The 17,312-nt window shown below is 49.5% G+C and overlaps 1 protein-coding gene across 1 annotated transcript; it reads left to right on the forward strand.

Annotated features, from left to right (window-relative positions):
* The first annotated feature begins 3,463 nt into the window (after window positions 1–3,463).
* Window positions 3,464–15,617, forward strand: ATOX1 (antioxidant 1 copper chaperone). Its single transcript, XM_045815331.2, has 4 exons — window positions 3,464–3,602; window positions 10,184–10,259; window positions 12,868–13,036; window positions 15,481–15,617. The coding sequence occupies exons 1-3, from the start codon at window positions 3,597–3,599 to the stop codon at window positions 12,990–12,992; spliced, it is 207 nt and encodes a 68-aa protein (XP_045671287.1). The 5' UTR covers window positions 3,464–3,596; the 3' UTR covers window positions 12,993–13,036; window positions 15,481–15,617.
* Window positions 15,618–17,312: the final 1,695 nt, after the last annotated feature.

Below are 17,312 nucleotides of genomic sequence, written 5' to 3' on the forward strand. Positions count from 1 at the left end.
GAATGAAGGGGATCTGTACAAGTAAATAAGCTCTACAATATTTTGTGAAGTGAGGAAAGCAAGGTGCAAAATTGGGTATAGACACCTTTTGTTTAAAAAGCAGTGGCAGTCAGGGTAGGAGGGAGACTTACTTTTCCCTGTACACCCTTCTGTGCTATTTGAAATTTTTTAAACAGTATGTCCATTGGGAGCCTGTAATCCTGCATCCCTTCAGATAACTTATATAACACTTGCTATAGTTCATTTCAGGCTTATTTGTATGTAAATAACTGGAATTTATGCAGATATTTACATACAGGAACTATAATCCTGCACAGTTTCCTCTCTTCATCTGTCCTATCTAATGAGTTTCCATAACAGTGCCTCTCACTAAGTTGTGCTCTCTCTGATGCACGTCCCCTCTTCCCCAATTCTCTAACCTAGTCTCTCCTCTGCCTTTCCTTTAATGCCCCGCACCCCGTACACCGTGCAGTGATCTTGCTTTCCCTTGCTTTCCAGTATACAGTTGTGACCATTGCTACCAAATGTTGAGCCTTGCCTTCACTGGACCTAAGGAAATGCCTGGCAGGTGGAAAAAAGGTGTGAAGCGTTAAGGGTTGAGCATTTTGCCAGTAGGGGAGGAGCCAGTCCCAGGGAGTCCAGGAGCCATTCCAGCAATTAGAAGAAGAATTCTAATACTTTTTGATGTCTATCCTGTGCCAAGTAATGTGCTGGGAAGTTTGCATATAGTATCCTATACATTCTTCCCAATGATACCACAAAATAGATTTCTTTGAGGAATCCATATGTCCTGGTTTGCCTGTAACACTCATGGTGTATGCCTACTGTCCTGGCATTCCCTTTCACTCTCAGAAGGTTTGGATAAAAATTGTATAGTCACCTTAACTATCCCTGTTCTATAAGTGAGGATATTAAGGCTTAGAGAGGTAAAGTAATCTGCCCAAGGTTATACAGCTGGCAAATGATAGGGCTACAATTCAAACTCTGGTCTATATGGCTCTATATGGTGTATATGGACTGAAATGTTGAGGCCCTAACCTCCAATGTGATTGTGTTTGGAGATGGGCCTTTGAGGAGTTGATAAAGGTTAAATGGAGTCTTAAGAGTGGGGCCCTAATCCAATAGGGCCAGTGCCCTTATAAAAGGAGGAAGTGATACCAGAGCTAGCTCTCTCTGCCATGGGAGGACACAGCAAGAACGCAGCCATCTGCAAGCCAGGAGGAGAAATCTCACCAAGAACCGAATCAGCGAGCACTTTGATCTTGGACTTTCTGGCTTCCAGAACTCTGAGAACTGCGAGAAAGAAGTGTTGTTTAAAGCACCCAGTCTGTGATATTTTGTTACAGCGGCCTGAGCAGACTAAGACAGGCTCTCATTCCCATGCTCCTTCCGCTCACCGTGCTGAAGGTGGGCCCCCTCATTCAGGGCCAGTGTGAGTCAGTTACTGGTCCTGGCCTAGATTTATCCCTTCCATTTCGTGTTCCCTGAACCTAGGCCAAGGGTGGATCCATTAGCCTCTTCCCTAGAAGTAGGCAGCTTGTGGTCACTCCCTGTATCAGTGTGGGTCTAATCAGGAGAGAGAAACCACACCATCACTTGAACAAGAAGAGTTTAAAGATTATAATGAGTCTGTGATAATGAGGCATTGGCTAGTAACAAGTAAAGAGAACCCTAAGGAATATAGAAACAGCAGATACAAGAAGCAGCCTCTGCTGGTAGGGCCAAGATAGTAACATACAGCATCCAAGGAAGAATCCCCCAACCCCCACGCTAGGCTGGGATCCAGGCCTTGTGGCCCACCTAATGGCAGAGAAGTGGCTATGATGCCATGCTGGTGGAACTTATTGGAAATCCACCCTCTAGGCTGGAAAATTTCCCTCTAGGGTGCTGGAAAAAGCTATTCACGACACTTCACTGAAAGCACTCTGCTATGAAAGTACACAAGGGAGGATAGGACACTGGAGGAAGCTGCTGGCTGCTAGGTGCTGCCAGTCCCTGTACACAGCAGGAGCCCGGTGCTCCGGAAGCCATCCTCAGAAGGGCAAGGGCCTGGCTCCTGAGCACACCAGAACCTGGAAGGAAAACCTTTCCCCTTTCAGTGTGTCTCCAGAACCTTTACTGACAAGGCTTAACATCCTGCCAGTGGTGAAGGAAAAAATATTTAAAGGCTCCAGATCAGGGCACCTGGGTGGCTCAGTCGGTTAAGCAGTTAAGTTCTGCCTTCAGCCCAGGTCATGCTCTCAGGGTCCTGGGATCAAGCGCTGCCAGCCCCGCATCAGTCTCCTTGCTCAGTGAGGAGTCTGCTTCTCCCTTTCTCTCTGCAGCTCCCCCTGCTTGTGCTTGCTGTCAGATAAAATCTTAAAAAAAAAAAAAAATTAGAGTCTAGATCTATTTTCATAGAGCAAACAAAAAAAAATGAAATGGAGGTGAGAAAAGAAATCAATAATCACACTTTCTCGGAAAGGTTTCATGTATTAAGACTAGTTTTCCTCAACCAGTGGTTCCCCAAACCAAGCAGAGGAGGAGTACTAAAAGTATGCCTTGAGATCGAGGGGAAGTGCATCTAGCCCGAAGCCTAGAAATCTGGGTTGTTAATAAGCTGTCCAAGCAGTTCTGTTGATGAGAGCTCCTTGAAACTACTCAGACTGGGCCCCTCTGGCCAGGTTCCTTGGGTATTCCAAGGGGAGCCCCCCCCATGCTTGTGTCTATGTAGAGGGGTGTGTGTGTGTGGCTGAAGTTCCCAGTCCCGCAGGCCTGTTTCTCTGTTAGTGTCCTAGAGCGCCTCTGCCTTCATCTGTCTTCACCCATGGCTGTGGATCTCATCCTTGTCGCTTCCTTTCTCCACCTCTCTTTGTGCCTGCCTCTCAAGCCCACTCTTGTCTTCCCACTTCTGTGCTTGCTGTTCCCTCTGCCTCCCTCCTTCCCAAATAGCTCCTCTTCCTTCATCAGATGAACGTGGACCCTCCACCCGTGACTCAGATTACCTCATCCGGAAACCTCACCCAGAACCTCTCTCCCGCCCCCAGCCCACTCCAGTGTGAGAGCTCCTTTCTCTGCCCCCGTGATACAGCCCCTCTAACACCGCCTTTTCGCCACCTGCTTCCTTGGCTCCCGACTGCGTGACGTCTTTTTCACTGGTGCACCTTGGATACCTAACGCGGTGCAGGCTCAAGGTTGGGACTCATTTACATCAGTAAATGTGATTGTCCCTTTAGGGAGGGGCGGAGTCTGTCGTCTTCACTGCGGGGGGGGGGGGGGAGCTTATTCCCTTCCCCTAATACACGCCTGACACAGAGCAGGTGGTCTAAGAATGACCAGTAGGCGTTGGAGGCTGGCCCAGGCGAGTGGGGAGTCTGCCGCCCCGCCCGCCGAAAGGAGGCGGGGCGGCCAACGAAGGTCAGGTGGCTCTCGGCCCGCGGGGCCAGGGGGCAGGGCCTAACTGCCAGCGGGCCGGGTGGGGGCGGGGCCTGGCGGGAGGGGCGGCTCTTGCCGGCGCCCAGCCCCGGAAGCACAGCCGGGCTAGCGCTCCGAGCGGGCAGAAGCGTCCTGCCGCAGCCGCCGTCACCGCCACCGCCGCCGCCAGCACATCCATAGTCATGCCGGTGAGTGCCTGCTCGCTCCCTCCCCGCGCAGACCCGGACCCCAGGCTTGCGCCTCGGCTGCACCGCCCGTCGATCGGCCACACGTCGGTCTTCAAGTGCTCAGGCCGCAGCCGGAGCTTTTTTGCCTGCCTTCTCAATTCCTCCCCATCTACTTCCAGCTTCTGTGACCCTCCAGAAAATCCGATCCGAAAGGGGTTTTATGTCGGAGTTAAGCCTCAGAGCATCGGAGCTGTAAGGCCTCCAGTGGTTACAAGCCCAACCCGTCCCTGCATAGACGGGGAAACTGAGACCCAGGGAAGGGCAGAGTCGCCGAGCTCACCCAGGGAGCGGGTGGCGAGCTGGAACTGGGACGTCTAGTCCCTGCGCCTTCCCTCTGTTTGCCCCTGACTGCGGAGCTGGCATGAAAGGGGGAATGGCGGTGGGGGTGGGGTGGCTGTTGCTTCCTGGACGGGGCAGGTTTTCAGAGATCCGTGATTTTCTTTCCTTCCCCCTGCGCACTCTGGCCCATTTTCAGTTCAGCCCTGGGCGACACTGAATGGAGACAACAGTGCTTTTAACCTTTCCTACCGATCACTTTCTGAACCTGAACCCAGGAGCCCATGAAAGGTTAAGGGACCTGCTCAAAGTTGCCAGTTGCTCAGAGTTTGGGGAGGAATGAGCGGGTCTTAGGCGCCTTTGCCACTCCATCTTAATGCCCATACGTGGTTGCTCAGGGTCTCATTTTGTAGAGAAGAAATTAAGACTTTGGCAGATAAAAAGAGAAAAAGCCCAGTAACTTAACTGGAGGAGACGCCTTTAGGCGTTGGGTGGAGGCAGGATTAAGTCCCTTATCTTCAGGCTCCCAGTCTCTCCTGACCTGACCACTTGGGAAATAAACGCCAGACAAAAGCAGTTACACCGGATTGAGAGTACGCTGTGATGCCAAGTGCGTCCTGTAGATCCTGGTTGGGGTCACGTGGTGTTTAGCAGTTTCCCCCAGGGTGCCTAGTTTATGGCTGTGCTTCAAGTGGGTACCCAGAGGTGTCCCACAGATGCCCTGTGTCTTAGCAGCCTAGCTTTGGGGAGCTGGCAGGTAAGCCAGAGGCCGCCTGGGCCAAGTCACAAACATCTCAGGTGTCATTTCCCTTGGGTCTTGCCAGGTGCCTTGAGACAAATCCTCAGACAGCACAAAGTATGGACAAAGAACCTGACATTATCAGCCCTCCTACTGGAGTAAATCAGATGCCTGTGGCAATGTTAAGAGGACAGCATTAAACACGCTGGGACTGGGATAGTCAGGGTCACCAGGTTTTTGTAGAGGGTGGCGGTGAAGGGAAGGCCGGCTTGAGGATCACTCTATCCTGTGTTCACTTCTGGAGATTTCGACAAACAAAAGACCCTCCAGAGGAGGTGGTCAGAATGAAGAGGGCATGTGGCACCATATTACAAGCTGAGCAGCAGAAGAGAGGAGGGTATTAGTCAAGGGCCTGTGGTCAAAACTGGTGCATGTATCACCTGAGAGGTTTCTCAGACAAAAACTTGGAATCTCAGAAGCCTCTTTGAAAAATCTGTGCCCTTGCTTATCAACTGGGTGACCTTGGGCAAGCCGCTTTACCTCCCTGTGCCTTTATTTCCTCATCTGTAAAATGGGGATAAAATGTGATCTCAAAGGACTGTTGTTAGTATTACCTGGAAAAATGCCAGTAGAATACGTAGCCTAGCCACTGACATCGCTAGTCCCCAAGAAATGGCAGCTCTTGTGTCGACCTAGGACAAGTGGGGTAGAACTAAAGGCAGGCAGGTGTGAACCCCATTCTAACAAGGACCATAGTGGTTAAGAGTTTAGGCTTTGAAGACATTTTCAGTCTGGGCTCTGTTCCTCACTAGCTGTGTCACCCTGAGTGACCTACCCTCTGAATCTCAGCTCCCTTGTCTGTCAAGAAAGGATAATAATGGCCATCTCATGGGAACCTTGTGATGATTAAACAAGGTAATGTGTGCAAAGTGTCGAGAACAATGCCTGGCATGTAGTCCGCATTCAAATATTAGTATTCGTAAACTCCTAATCGACATTGTGTTCAAAGACGAAATATCCTGGATATTTGAGAAAGACTTCCTTCTCTGGGAGGGCGCTGGACAAGGTAACCCCACTGCATTTCTGCCCTTCCAGTTCTGAGATTCTGTTAAAGAATTGCAGTTTCCTGGACGTTTTCATTGTTTTAAAGGACCTGTCTTAAGAGGTGACAGACCTGTCTGAGGCTCTGAGGGGCTGAAGCAAAAGAGGGCTGATCTTGGGATTCTCTGTAAAGCATGGATTACTCTGTCCGTGAAGTAGATTTTCTACCACCCCCAAACTGACTTGTGCAACTCCCGAGTTGAGGGGAAGAGCACTGAATTGTCGCGTTTGCCACCCAGAAGCTGCCTCCTGGCTTCTGACCTCTGTGCTGGGGAGGATGAAAGGAGACCCTTTCTGTAGGCAGCAGCAGAAAGCTTCACGTATCTGTTGACTTTAGGTTCTTGGGCAGCATAAACTTGTTCTTCACAAGGTGTCCCACTTCCAGAGCTCTTGCTGAGAGTCAGGGTCACGGTGGCAGCTCTCAGTACTGTTGGCTGTTCCACAGCTAGCAATATGTCCCTGGAGCCCGGAAGGCCTGGGTTCACATCCCAGCCTTGGCCCAGACTCGCCTCATGACTGTGGGCGGCTCAGTGAACGCCTGGGAACTTCCGTTTCCTCTGGAGTAAAATAGGGTCTCTAGCTCCCTTTCCAAGCCCAGTGAGAACTAACTTAAGATACTGTGTACAGAGCATTTGGCCCATAGGGCACTCCATAGATTTAGGTCTTACATGGGTCGTGCAAACTCTGAGTCTTTGGGTGGGTGGGTATACAAGTGCAAGCTGTTGACAAATCTGGGTTGTCTGTTGGTTATTCTAGAGCAGGAGTCAGCACACTTTTTCCTGAAAGGGCCAGGTGAATACTTGAAATGCTTTAGGCCTCACGGACCATGTGGTCCCTTTACAACACTCAACACTGCCATTCCAGTGTGAAAGTAAGCCAGTGGGCTTAGCAGTGTTCCAGTAAAACTGTATAAAACCAGCTCACAGGCAGGCTGTAGTTTGCCAGTTCACATTCTAGAACAGCATCTCAAACCGTAATGTGGGCAGGAATAAACTGGGTCTCTTGGGTTTTTTTGTGTTTTTTGTTGTTGTTTTTTTTAAGATTTTATTTTTTTAAGCTCTCTCTCCACCCAACGTGGGGCTTGAGCTCACAGCCCTGGTATCAAGAGTTGCACGCTGCTCGGACTGAGCTAGCCAGGCACCTCCTGGGTTTCTTGTTAAAATGAGGATTCTGATTCAGGAGGCCTGGGGTGGGACCTAAGATCTTGCATTTTGCAAGCTGATACTGTTGGTCTGAGGAGCACACCTTACAGACAAGAGTTTGAAATACTTGCTGCAAATCCTGTTTTCCAGAATTTGTTGTGGTTGTTGTTAAGTAGTCATACAACAAGCTAAAGGAATCAGGGGTGTTTAGAAGAAAAGAAAAAATAACCGTTTTCTTTAAGGCAGGTTTTGCAGATTTGGCCTCAGGAAAATAGTGGAAAACCAAACTCTTAACTCTTTTTTTTTTTTTTTAAGATTTTTTTATTTATTTATGTGACAGACAGCCAGCGAGAGAGGGAACACAAGCAGGGGGAGTGGGAGAGGAAGAAGCAGGCTCCTAGCCGAGGAGCCCGATGTGGGACTCGATCCCGGAACGCAGGGATCACGCCCTGAGCCGAAAGCAGACGCTTAACGACTGCGCTACCCAGGCGCCCCCCAAACTCTTAACTCTTGGTCTTAGTTTCCCCTGGACGGCATGATGATAAGCCAGACCCAAACATGTTCTGAGACTTGGAAAGAGCTTGAGAAACCATTAGTCCAGTTTTTCTCAGGTGTGTGGTCTTGCCTCCCTGTGTCTCCCCAGTGGGTTAAAAATGGAGAGAGTCCCAGGGCCTAGTCCAGAGCCTCAGAGCTAATAGGAGCAGCTGCTTGCAGAGTTGCACGTCCTCAAGTCCCCAAGTCATTCTTCTGTGCACTGAGGTTGAGAAAGCTTGAGTTGGCTAATACCTTTTTGGTAAGATAAGATGACTGGGCCCTTAAGGCACAGGGATTTTTTTTTTTTTTTTTTTTTTTAAGGGGCACAGGGATTTTTGCCTGAGGTCTTCCAGCAACAAACATTGCTATGTCCAGAATTCCAATTGAGATAACAAATTTGAAATATTTTGGAATGCTTGGATGCCTGGGCACCTGGGTGGCTCAGTTGGTTAAGCATCTGCCTTCGGCTCAGGTCATGATCCCAGGGTCTTGGGATTGGGGATCGAGCCCCAAGTTCAGGCTCCCTGCCGAGCAGGGAGTCTGCTTCTCCTTCTCCCTCTGCCCCTCCCCCGGCTCGTGCTCACACATACTCTCCCTCTCAGTCTCTCTCTCTCTCTCAAATAAATAAATAAATAAAATCTTAAAAAAATATTTTGGAATGAAAGTAGCCATTGTTTTCTGAAGTGAAAGAAAAGAGAGCTGTGGAATAAACTAATAATAACTCAATGGCTAATTTTTCACTCACTGGAGACTACCAGTAGGCTCCAATCTCTTAATGTTTTAGTTACCTGTTGTTCCTGAGGAATGACCCCAGACCTTGGTGGTTGAAAATGAAAACGTTTATTTTATTTTAAAGATGTTATTTATTTATTTGAGGGAGAGAGAGAAAGAGATCACTAGCAGGGGGGAAGGGTAGAGGGCGAAGCAGACTCCCTACTGAGCCAGGAGCCCAATGTGAGCCTCGATTGCAGGATCCCGGGATCATGACCTGAGCCGAAGGCAGATGCTTAACTGACTGAGCCACCCAGAGGCCTTGAAAAGGGTAAACGTTTATTAATTCTTAGTTTCTGAGAGTTGGGAATCTGGGGGCAGCTTTGCGCGGTGTCCCTGGCGCGGGGCGTCTGATGAAGCTGCAGCGAAGGTGTCTGCGGGGGCTTAGTCATCTGAAGGAGCGTCGGCCTCCACAGTGGCTCCCTCACATAGCTGTTGGCTGGACACCCAGTTGCTCACCATGAGCACCTCTCCATAGGGTTGCTTGAGGGTCTTTAAGATGTTGCAGCCAGCTTCCTCCAGAGAGAGAGCGAGAAAGAAGCCACGATGTTTTTCATGACCTGGTCTCAGAAGTCACATAACATCACTTCAGCCATATTCTGCTGGACACACAGACCAACCCTGAGACATTGTGGAAAGGGGACTTCTCCAGGACATAAATACTCAGGAGGTGGAGGCCACTGGGGCCATCTTGCATGCTGGCTCCCACACTTAAAATGATTATCTCATTCACTAACCTGGAGAAGGGACTCTCATACCCATTTTGCAGCTGTAGAAACCAAGGCATGAGGAGTTAAATAACTTATTCGTGGTCATACAGCTTGTAAGTGCCAGAGCTGGGAACTGAGGCTGGTCTGTCTTCTGGAGATTTTATTTATTTATTTAATTAAATTATATTTATTTATTTGTCAGAGAGAGGGGGGGAGAGAGTGTACAAGCAGGGGGAGCAATGGGTAGAGGGAGAAGCAGGCTCCTGCTGAGCAAGGAGCCCGTTGTGGGACTCGATCGCACAGGACCTGGGATCATGACCTGATCCGAAGGCAGAAGCTTAACCAACTGAGCCACCCAGGCGTCCCTCCAGAGATTTTAAAATAGAAGATGTATTGGTATAGTAATCTTTGTCTGAAAGCTAAGGAGGGACCCAGAGGTCCTCAGCCAGCTGTGTCAATCATCTGCTCACTCAACAAAAAGTAGTAAGCACCTACTGTGTGCCAGGCGCTGTTCAAGGATCAGGTTGCATTAGTGAACTGAACAAAGCTTGCCTTCAGGCCCTTGGAGACTACAGGATGTTGAGCCCGAATGAAGAGTCCGGGAGTCTGGGTCCCCTTACTGACCCAGCCTCCAACCCACTGGGAGCCCAGGCAAATCCCTTCCCTTCCCAGGACTCAGGTGTTGCCTCTGACAGTGAGGCACGTGGATGAGAACAGAGAGCTCCGTGTATCAGAATACCAGAGACTCTTATTAGCCAGAGTAGATGCCCCAGCCCACACTTCTTGATCAGAATTTGTAGTTTTTGCGAGTTCCCAGGTGATTGTATTGCAGATTATCTTCTGATGCGTAAATGAGACCAACAGATCAGCATTGTTCAGAGGCCATGGGCCCACCCATGTCAGGGTTATCGGTGGTCTCGAGACAAACCCATAGCTCAAGAATCAAGATTTTGAAGGTAAGACTAGAAATCAGCGTTTTAAACTAGCTTCCCAGGTGATTCTACACATTGTGTGCTAGACACCGCTAGAGGATTTATAGGGATTATCTCATTCAGTACAACAGCCTGTGAGATGGAGAAACCCTTACTTCGCTCCACTTTACAGTCTAATAGAGCGAGGCTCAGAAACAGGCGACTGGTGAGTCTGACGACAGCCAGATCTTGCCCTGTCTCTCTGTGCTCTGTCTTGGCCCCTGCGTGGGCCTGCGTGCTGGTGGGGCGTGTGGGTCCTGCTGCAGGACTGGCTCATGGTCCCCTTTGTTTGTTTTAGAAGCACGAGTTCTCCGTGGACATGACCTGTGAAGGCTGTTCTAATGCGGTCAGCCGGGTGCTCAACAAGCTGGGAGGTGAGTGAGTGGCCCTCGAACAGGGGTGAGGTCGGGGAGGCCGATGCACTTAAATTGTGTTCCAATGCCTGCAGACGTGGAGCAGGAGAAGCTTGAGCTGAAGCTGATAATAACAGGAAAACTAAAATGTGTTGAGCTCAGTGTTTAACATGTGCCCAGTACTCTGCTTGGTGGCTTCTGTGGACCACATCATCTGTTCCTCACCAGAGCCATTTAGGTGGCTTCTTGAACCGTCTCCATTATAAGGAGGAGGAACTGAAGTTCAGAGAGGTTGAGCGACTTCGCTGAGCTCACACGGTCAGTAAGTGGCAGAGCTGGGATTCGGCCACACAGTCTAGCTCACAGTTCTGACAGCACTAGTTAATATGTTGGTGAGCTTCAGTGTGGTCATTCTGCAAATGATTCAGTGGAGTATCATTTTCTATTAACCTTTAGAAAATTGTAATATTTAAAAAAAAAACAAAAAACGAACTTTGACTCGAGTCATGTGCAGAACTCCTAAAGCGCCTCTTCTGGACATATTTAGAAAACTGTTATTCTGGGGCGCCTGGGTGGCTCAGTCGTTAAGCCTCTGCCTTCGGCTCAGGGCGTGATTTCGGCGTTCTGGGATCGAGCCCCACATCAGGCTTCTCCGCTGGGACCCTGCTTCTTCCTCTCCCACTCCCCCCGCTTGTGTTCCGTCTCTCGCTGGCTCTCTCTCTCTGTGTCAAATAAATAAATAAAATCTTTAAAAAAATAAAAATAAAGCCCTAGATGATACCCAGATTTCAAAGGGCTTCCACGTGGATGTGATCCCATTACACTTGGAGCGTTCCTCTGAGCTGGCTTTTCCATCTGTGAAATGGGGATGTTGACACCAGAGCCCAGGAGGGGAAGGGACTTGCCCAAAGTGAGTCAGTGGCTGGTTTCTAGTCCTGGAAACTGGAATCTTAATTTGAAAGAGTCTGAAGCAGTAGGAAAAACCTGGCTGCTGACTTGCCGTGTGACTGTGGCCTCTTCTTCCTGGGGCCGGCGTCTCCCTGGCTGTGTATGGGCGTGTCAGCCTACGTCAGCTTCTGCTGTGGATCCCGTCAGAGTGAAACTGCTCGGAAGCCCCTCCAATGTGACATGGCACGTTCTGGATGAACTGAGGGGTGAGGGCGCGCCTGCCTTCACCCTTGACGGCTTGAGGACACCCGACCAGGAAGCTGGGCTGCAAGGAACACAGTTTGAAACCCACTGGGTTAGATGATCCCAGAGTTTCTTCCAGGTCTATGATGCTACCAAAATACTTATTCCAAAGAGGAGGGAGACACTTCTGAACCAAAAGACAAAAATCCAGTGTGCAGCAAGGACACGTTGCAGTCTTTTCTCCCTCAGTATCCGTCAGATACAAATTCAGGCGTTATGATAATCCTATGCCGTGGGCTTTTTAAGACTTTTTGATGTTTGGGGATCTCCCTTTGAACTTGGACGGGTTTCTCCCCATCTTTCACTCCTATCTCTGCTTGGGTGGCCTCTTGAGGTGGCTCAGAAGGATTTTCTGAGTTGGGGCCTTAGATGAGCAGTACTGGGCCTGAGGAAGCATAGCTGATACCATATGTGAACCACAGGGCCTGGCCACCCCCAATTCCTTCATGTAAAGATGGGGAAACTGAGGCCTGGAATGGGCAGGACCCGCCTGTAGTCATCCAACAAGTCATTGGTGAAGCCAGGTCTAGAACCTATCAAGGGCTTTCCCTCTGCATTCCATTGTTTCAACAAGACATTCTAGGTATTTCCATGGACTGCTCTGGGGGAAAGGGAGGGTGGCTTGAAATTAGCAGAGCCCTTTTAGGAGGGTGGTTTTACAATATCCACATTTAAAATGTGCCAGTCTGTTGCTCCCCAATTTCCATTCTGTAGATTCATGGTACAGAAATATTTTCACAAGTTTTGTGTTCAGGTATGTTTACTGTAGCATTGCGGCAGGGGATCGAGTAGCTACGGGGCTTCCACACTGTGGAAGGCAGTGTAGCTGTTAAAAAGGGAATGAGGTACATCTGTATATGCTGAGATGGCAAGACACCCTGGACACTGGAAAGTGAAATATAGCAAGACCTGTTTATAGCGGATGATGCTTTTTAGGGGACTGACTTTCCATTTGTCAGTCTGGGAGAAAGCCTGTGTGGATGCCATGCTGTTTGTAGTGACTTCTGGAGGCCTGCCACTCTCTAGTTTTATTCAGAAATATTTGCTTTTTTTTTTTTAATGGTGTGTCTGTATCAATTACTTTTGAAATGAAAAAGAAGAGAAAACTTAAAAGGAGCCCCAGTCTCGAGCAGGGATTGGCAAACTATGGTCTATGGGCCAGATCTAGCCCACAGTCTGTTTTTGTGCAGCGGAGAATGGTTTTTACATTTTTAAAGGGGCGTAAAAACAATACGAGGAGAAGAATATGCAGCTGAGTCCATGTGGCCCCCAGTGCGTAAAACATGACTCTGGCGCTTTATAGGAAGAGTTTGCTGATCCCTGGCATGGAGGAAAGGGGAAGGTGGTTGTAAATAAGAATTCTGGAGCCTGAACTCTCTGGCTCTGACTGGGAGGGTCTCTGCTTCCTCCCCACACACCCCACTTCCTTTTCCTGCAGGAGTTGAGTTTGACATTGACCTGCCCAACAAGAAGGTTTGCATCAACTCTGAGCACAGCGTGGACCTTCTGCTGGAGACTCTGGAGAAAACAGGAAAGGCTGTTTCCTACCTTGGCCCCAAGTAGCAAGGGCCTAGACCCCTGGGCCCAGGATGGACCAAAGGGAGCAGGTGGGTGAGGCCCCAGCCCTTGTACAAAATATTTCATTATCTAATGCAAATCCCGAGTTCAGGGAATCCTTACAGCCCCCTGAGAGTACACAGAGCACTGTGTTATGTCTCCCAGGCTCCCTTTTATGACTCGGGGAGCGCATCTCATGATCAACAGGGTTTAAGTATAGAGTGTATGAGCCTGAGCAATACTTTGATAAACTGTCCCATCCGAGAGGGCCCTATGCCCTGGCCCCATGCGCCTGCGCACTGACCAGGTAAGTTAATTCAGCTTGGCCTCTCTCCCCACTCAGAACGCTGTCAGCTTCCCGAGCATGCCCTCTGCCCTGACTGGTATAAAAACAATCCTCATGTCCAAGCTAGATGTCCCCTTTAATGGTCCACAATCCAGAGAGGCACGAAAGTGTGGCACTGTGCTGGACTGTGCACTGTGGATCCAGGACAGACCTCACTTACCGATTCAACGCTCCTTCCCTCTGTGCCCAGCTCCAGCATCCTTCATGGCACAGCCCTCCCTGGCTGTCACTGCCCTTGTCATGCTTGAATTACAGTGACTGCCACATCCCTGACGTGGATCAGTGTTCAGTGCCATTGAGAAACTTGAGGCCTGGAGAGGGGAGGGGACTTGACCCAAGCCCCACACAGGCAAGGGGCAGAGGCAGAATGAGAGGCGTCCCGAATCAGAGTTCCGTCGTGGCCGGTGGCCTCGTCCCTGTGAATGGGCCCGCGAGAGCTCCCGGGCAGAGGCCAGCTACAACTGACTGGTGGGCTGTGGCCGTGTCCTGTGTATGAGGTGACGTCACATGCAAATGTCAGATGCACCTGTGTTCCTCATCCCCTTTCTGTCCATGGACACAGCTGTGATCAGGAATGAGCCTAGGATGAATAACGGTGTCCTCATTTCACACTGTGACTTCGAATACTTCTTCCATTCTAGAGACTTAGGCCTTTCCTCTCTAAAATGGGGCCACAACCTCTATCCTGTTTTCCTGCTGTGTGGGGTTTACTGGGAAAGCCCTCTGAAAATGCAGGATGGTCCTCAAAGAGATACGTTTCCACCATGCTGCGGATCAGTGTTGCTCCTATGGGTCCTGCCACCCCTAGGGGTTTTGGAGGAGAGTGATGGGTGGCCTTCTGGGGCCCTCCATCTATACCCGGTCGCCCTGTTTCATACTGGGCCTCCGTGTCTGATTATAAGATTGTGGTTGATTAAAGTGCTCTGACAAGAAAGGATGGAGTCAGGGAAGAGCCAGCATTTCCTGAGGAGGCGAACCACATGGGGGAGCCCCGACATAGACCCCTCGCATTGGAGACTCCTGTCCTGAGCATGTGAATCTTGTTCAACTAAAAAGCCATGCCTGCCAGTTGTAAACCATGGGTAACTTGATGTGTGTTCTTCTCGTAGTAGTTTTTAAATTTATTGAGGCGAAATTCACATAACATACAATTAAAGTGTACTACTTAGTAGAGTCATTGCATTCCCAATGTTGTGCAACTCTGGTTTCAAAGCATTATCACCCCAGAAAAATGCCCCGAACCCATTAAGTGGTCACTCTCCACTGCACCGCCCCTGGGAGCCACTAATCTGCATTTGGCCTCTCGATTTGCCTCTTCTGGGTGGTTCATTTAAAAGGAACCATACAATTTCACTTAGCATAATGTTTTCAGGATTCATCCAAGCTGTACCACAGATCAACACTTTATTCCTTTCTCCAGCTGAATAATTCGCATAGTTTTTAATTAATTTATTTTTCTTTGCTTTTTTATTATGGAAGCTTTAAAACATATGAGCAGTAAAATGAATCTCTACGTACCCATTACCCAGATTCACTGATAAGTGATTGCCGTCATTCTTTCGTTTCATCTTTGCCCATTATTTTGAAGCACATTCTCGATACCAGCTGCTGTGTTTGGACAAGCATGTCAGCAGGCATGTGTAGTGGAGAGGCTCCTGCAGATTGAGATGCACAGAGCTTGGTGAGATGAGCTTTCCCCCACACATCCCTGCAGCATCTTGCTCCGTCTGTTTTAAGATGCTCCCCAGTGACCAATTTGAAGCCAGGTTTGAGTGTTTCTGGGTTATGAAGTCACCTCGACGACCTGTTCATCAGCAGATTGTTTGCTTGTGATTTTGTTCATTGCCTCCCCAGTGTGAGTTGAAACAGGACGGGGAATACCATCCCAGAAGCCCGGGAAGTTCCCCAGCAGGTGTTGGCGGAGATTGGCTGTAGCGAGACTCATGGGTTCCAGCCAACCCAACTGTAACAGACGTGGTGGGAGTAGAGTGCAGGGCTGAATACTGCAGGGCTGGTTCCGCTTGGTTACCTGGGTTTCCCACTTCACCGCCCACAGCTGCCTCTTCGTGAACCTCTGCTCCTTTTGCAGTGCCTTCGTGTGCACAGCAGGTGGTGCTTTCGCTCCGTCTAACTTCTCGTCTCTTCCAGGACGCTGATCTTCTCCTGCCTCCAGACACACCCGAGGCCAGGCAGTCCTGCTCAGCCATGGCAGTTCTTGCGGAGACCCTCACGTGCCCTCCTCCTCCCTAGCTTCCCTGCAATAAAGTTGAGCCACTTTTGTTGGAGGTGTTGTCTCTTGTCATGTCTGGATGTTGCTTGCTCACAGGCTCTGAAGGAGTAATTACAAGGCTTCCTTGCGCTGGAGTTCTAAGGGCTCCTCCGCAGGAGCACCACGCCCAGCCGATGGTGAGTCTTTGCTCTGTGATCTTCGGCAAGTCACTTCCCCTCTCTGCACTTCACTTTTCCCGTCTACAAAGTGAAGATGTTGGGCGACACTGGTGATCCCCTCTGTTGTCAGTATTTTGAAAGACTTCTGTCTCTCATCAAGTACATTGCATTGAAGGGGTGTTAAATCTTACAGCAGTTAGGATAGTGGGTAGAGAGGCTTGAAGACAGACTGCCTGGGACAGAGTCCAAGCTCCAGTACCTCCCAGCTGGGCCACTCAATTTCTTGGTGTGCACAGGCATAAAATGTAATAATAGCGTCTGCTACAAACCGTGGCTGTGTGGATTAAATGAGGTGACACAAATAAATCGCTCCAAGTTGTGCTTACCAGGTAGATAGTCAACATTCTTTATTCACTCACTTGTGTGTATTTCATTAATCGTAGGTCCATAGAAATGGCAGTTAGAATTCCGGTCAGCCTAAAAATTAGTGTCTTACAGAGTTCATTCAATTATGTCAGAACAAAGGGAATGTTTTACTGTGTGTAGCTTTGTTTTATTAAAAAATAATGTTTCTTTAAATCAGAAGTTCTCAAACTTTTATTGTCTTAGGACCCTCTTACACTCTTAAAAGTTATTATTGTGTATCTCAAAGAGCTTTTGGTTATGTAGGCTATGCCTTACTGGAAATTAAATTTTTGAAACACAGGGAACACACGACCACACATCCCATTGGCCGTCGGGACTAGATGAAGCCAGTGCACACTGTTTAGTCTGGAAATTTTCACTGTATGATTATAAGGGAAAGGAAAAGGCATCTTATGAAATCCCCCCCCCCTTTACCTTCTGAAAGGTTTTGGGTACCACACACTGAGAATCACTTTGGCCATTCATGGGCACTGATGGGGGACCAGTGCTGCTGGGCTCGTATATGACCCACTCTGCAGCTGTGACCCAGCTGTGACCTTAGCTCTGGCATCTAATCTCCCCAGGGGCAGTTTCCTCCTCTGTACAGGGATAATGCCGGGACCTCAGGGAGCATGGCAGCCAGAAATAAGACTTCGTTTCAACCCTAAGCTGTGTGCTAGCATAATTTTGGTCCCCTTCTGAAATTAGTAACTCAACCGTTTCTGCCTTTGTGGCCCTCAGCACTAGGGACGCTCCCAACCCTCCTGCTGTCTGGCTTTCTTGGCCACCAGATGGCAGTGTCCTTTGGGTTTGACTATCTGGAAAAGTTCTAAAAGACCAGTCCTGTAGCTTCTGAAAGGATGAACTTGAGGGTTTTTCCATTTTCAGAGCCTCCCAGGAGGCCTGGTTCAGGCTGGCTGGCCCATTGAGAACGCCCCAGGCTTGAGGCACCAGTGCCGCTTGGGACGAGTGGGATGAGTGAGATGAGTGAGCCTTGAAGGAGTTCTTCCCCACCCCCTGCCCCCCATCCGAGTTTCCAGCTGAGACCCTTGGTTCTGCTCTTTGAGGCTCCAGAGGGGCTGGGGAAGCTACCACGCCTGCCAGCAGCGCAGCTGGCCGCCCACGGAGTGTGTGAGATCACACAGCAGGCAGCGTGCGGGCTTCTGTGGGGGTGGGAGTGGGGAGCC

This window comes from Ursus americanus, chromosome 15 (assembly GCF_024610735.1).
Source record: "Ursus americanus isolate L20-20 chromosome 15, mUrsAme1.1.p, whole genome shotgun sequence".
Classification (NCBI taxonomy): Eukaryota; Metazoa; Chordata; class Mammalia; order Carnivora; family Ursidae; genus Ursus; species Ursus americanus.

Bases quoted from the DNA above. Each gene is read 5' to 3' on its own strand.
- ATOX1 (XM_045815331.2), top strand. The intron at 10,260-12,867 runs GTGAGTGAGTGG...CTTTTCCTGCAG, and splicing joins GGTGCTCAACAAGCTGGGAG to GAGTTGAGTTTGACATTGAC.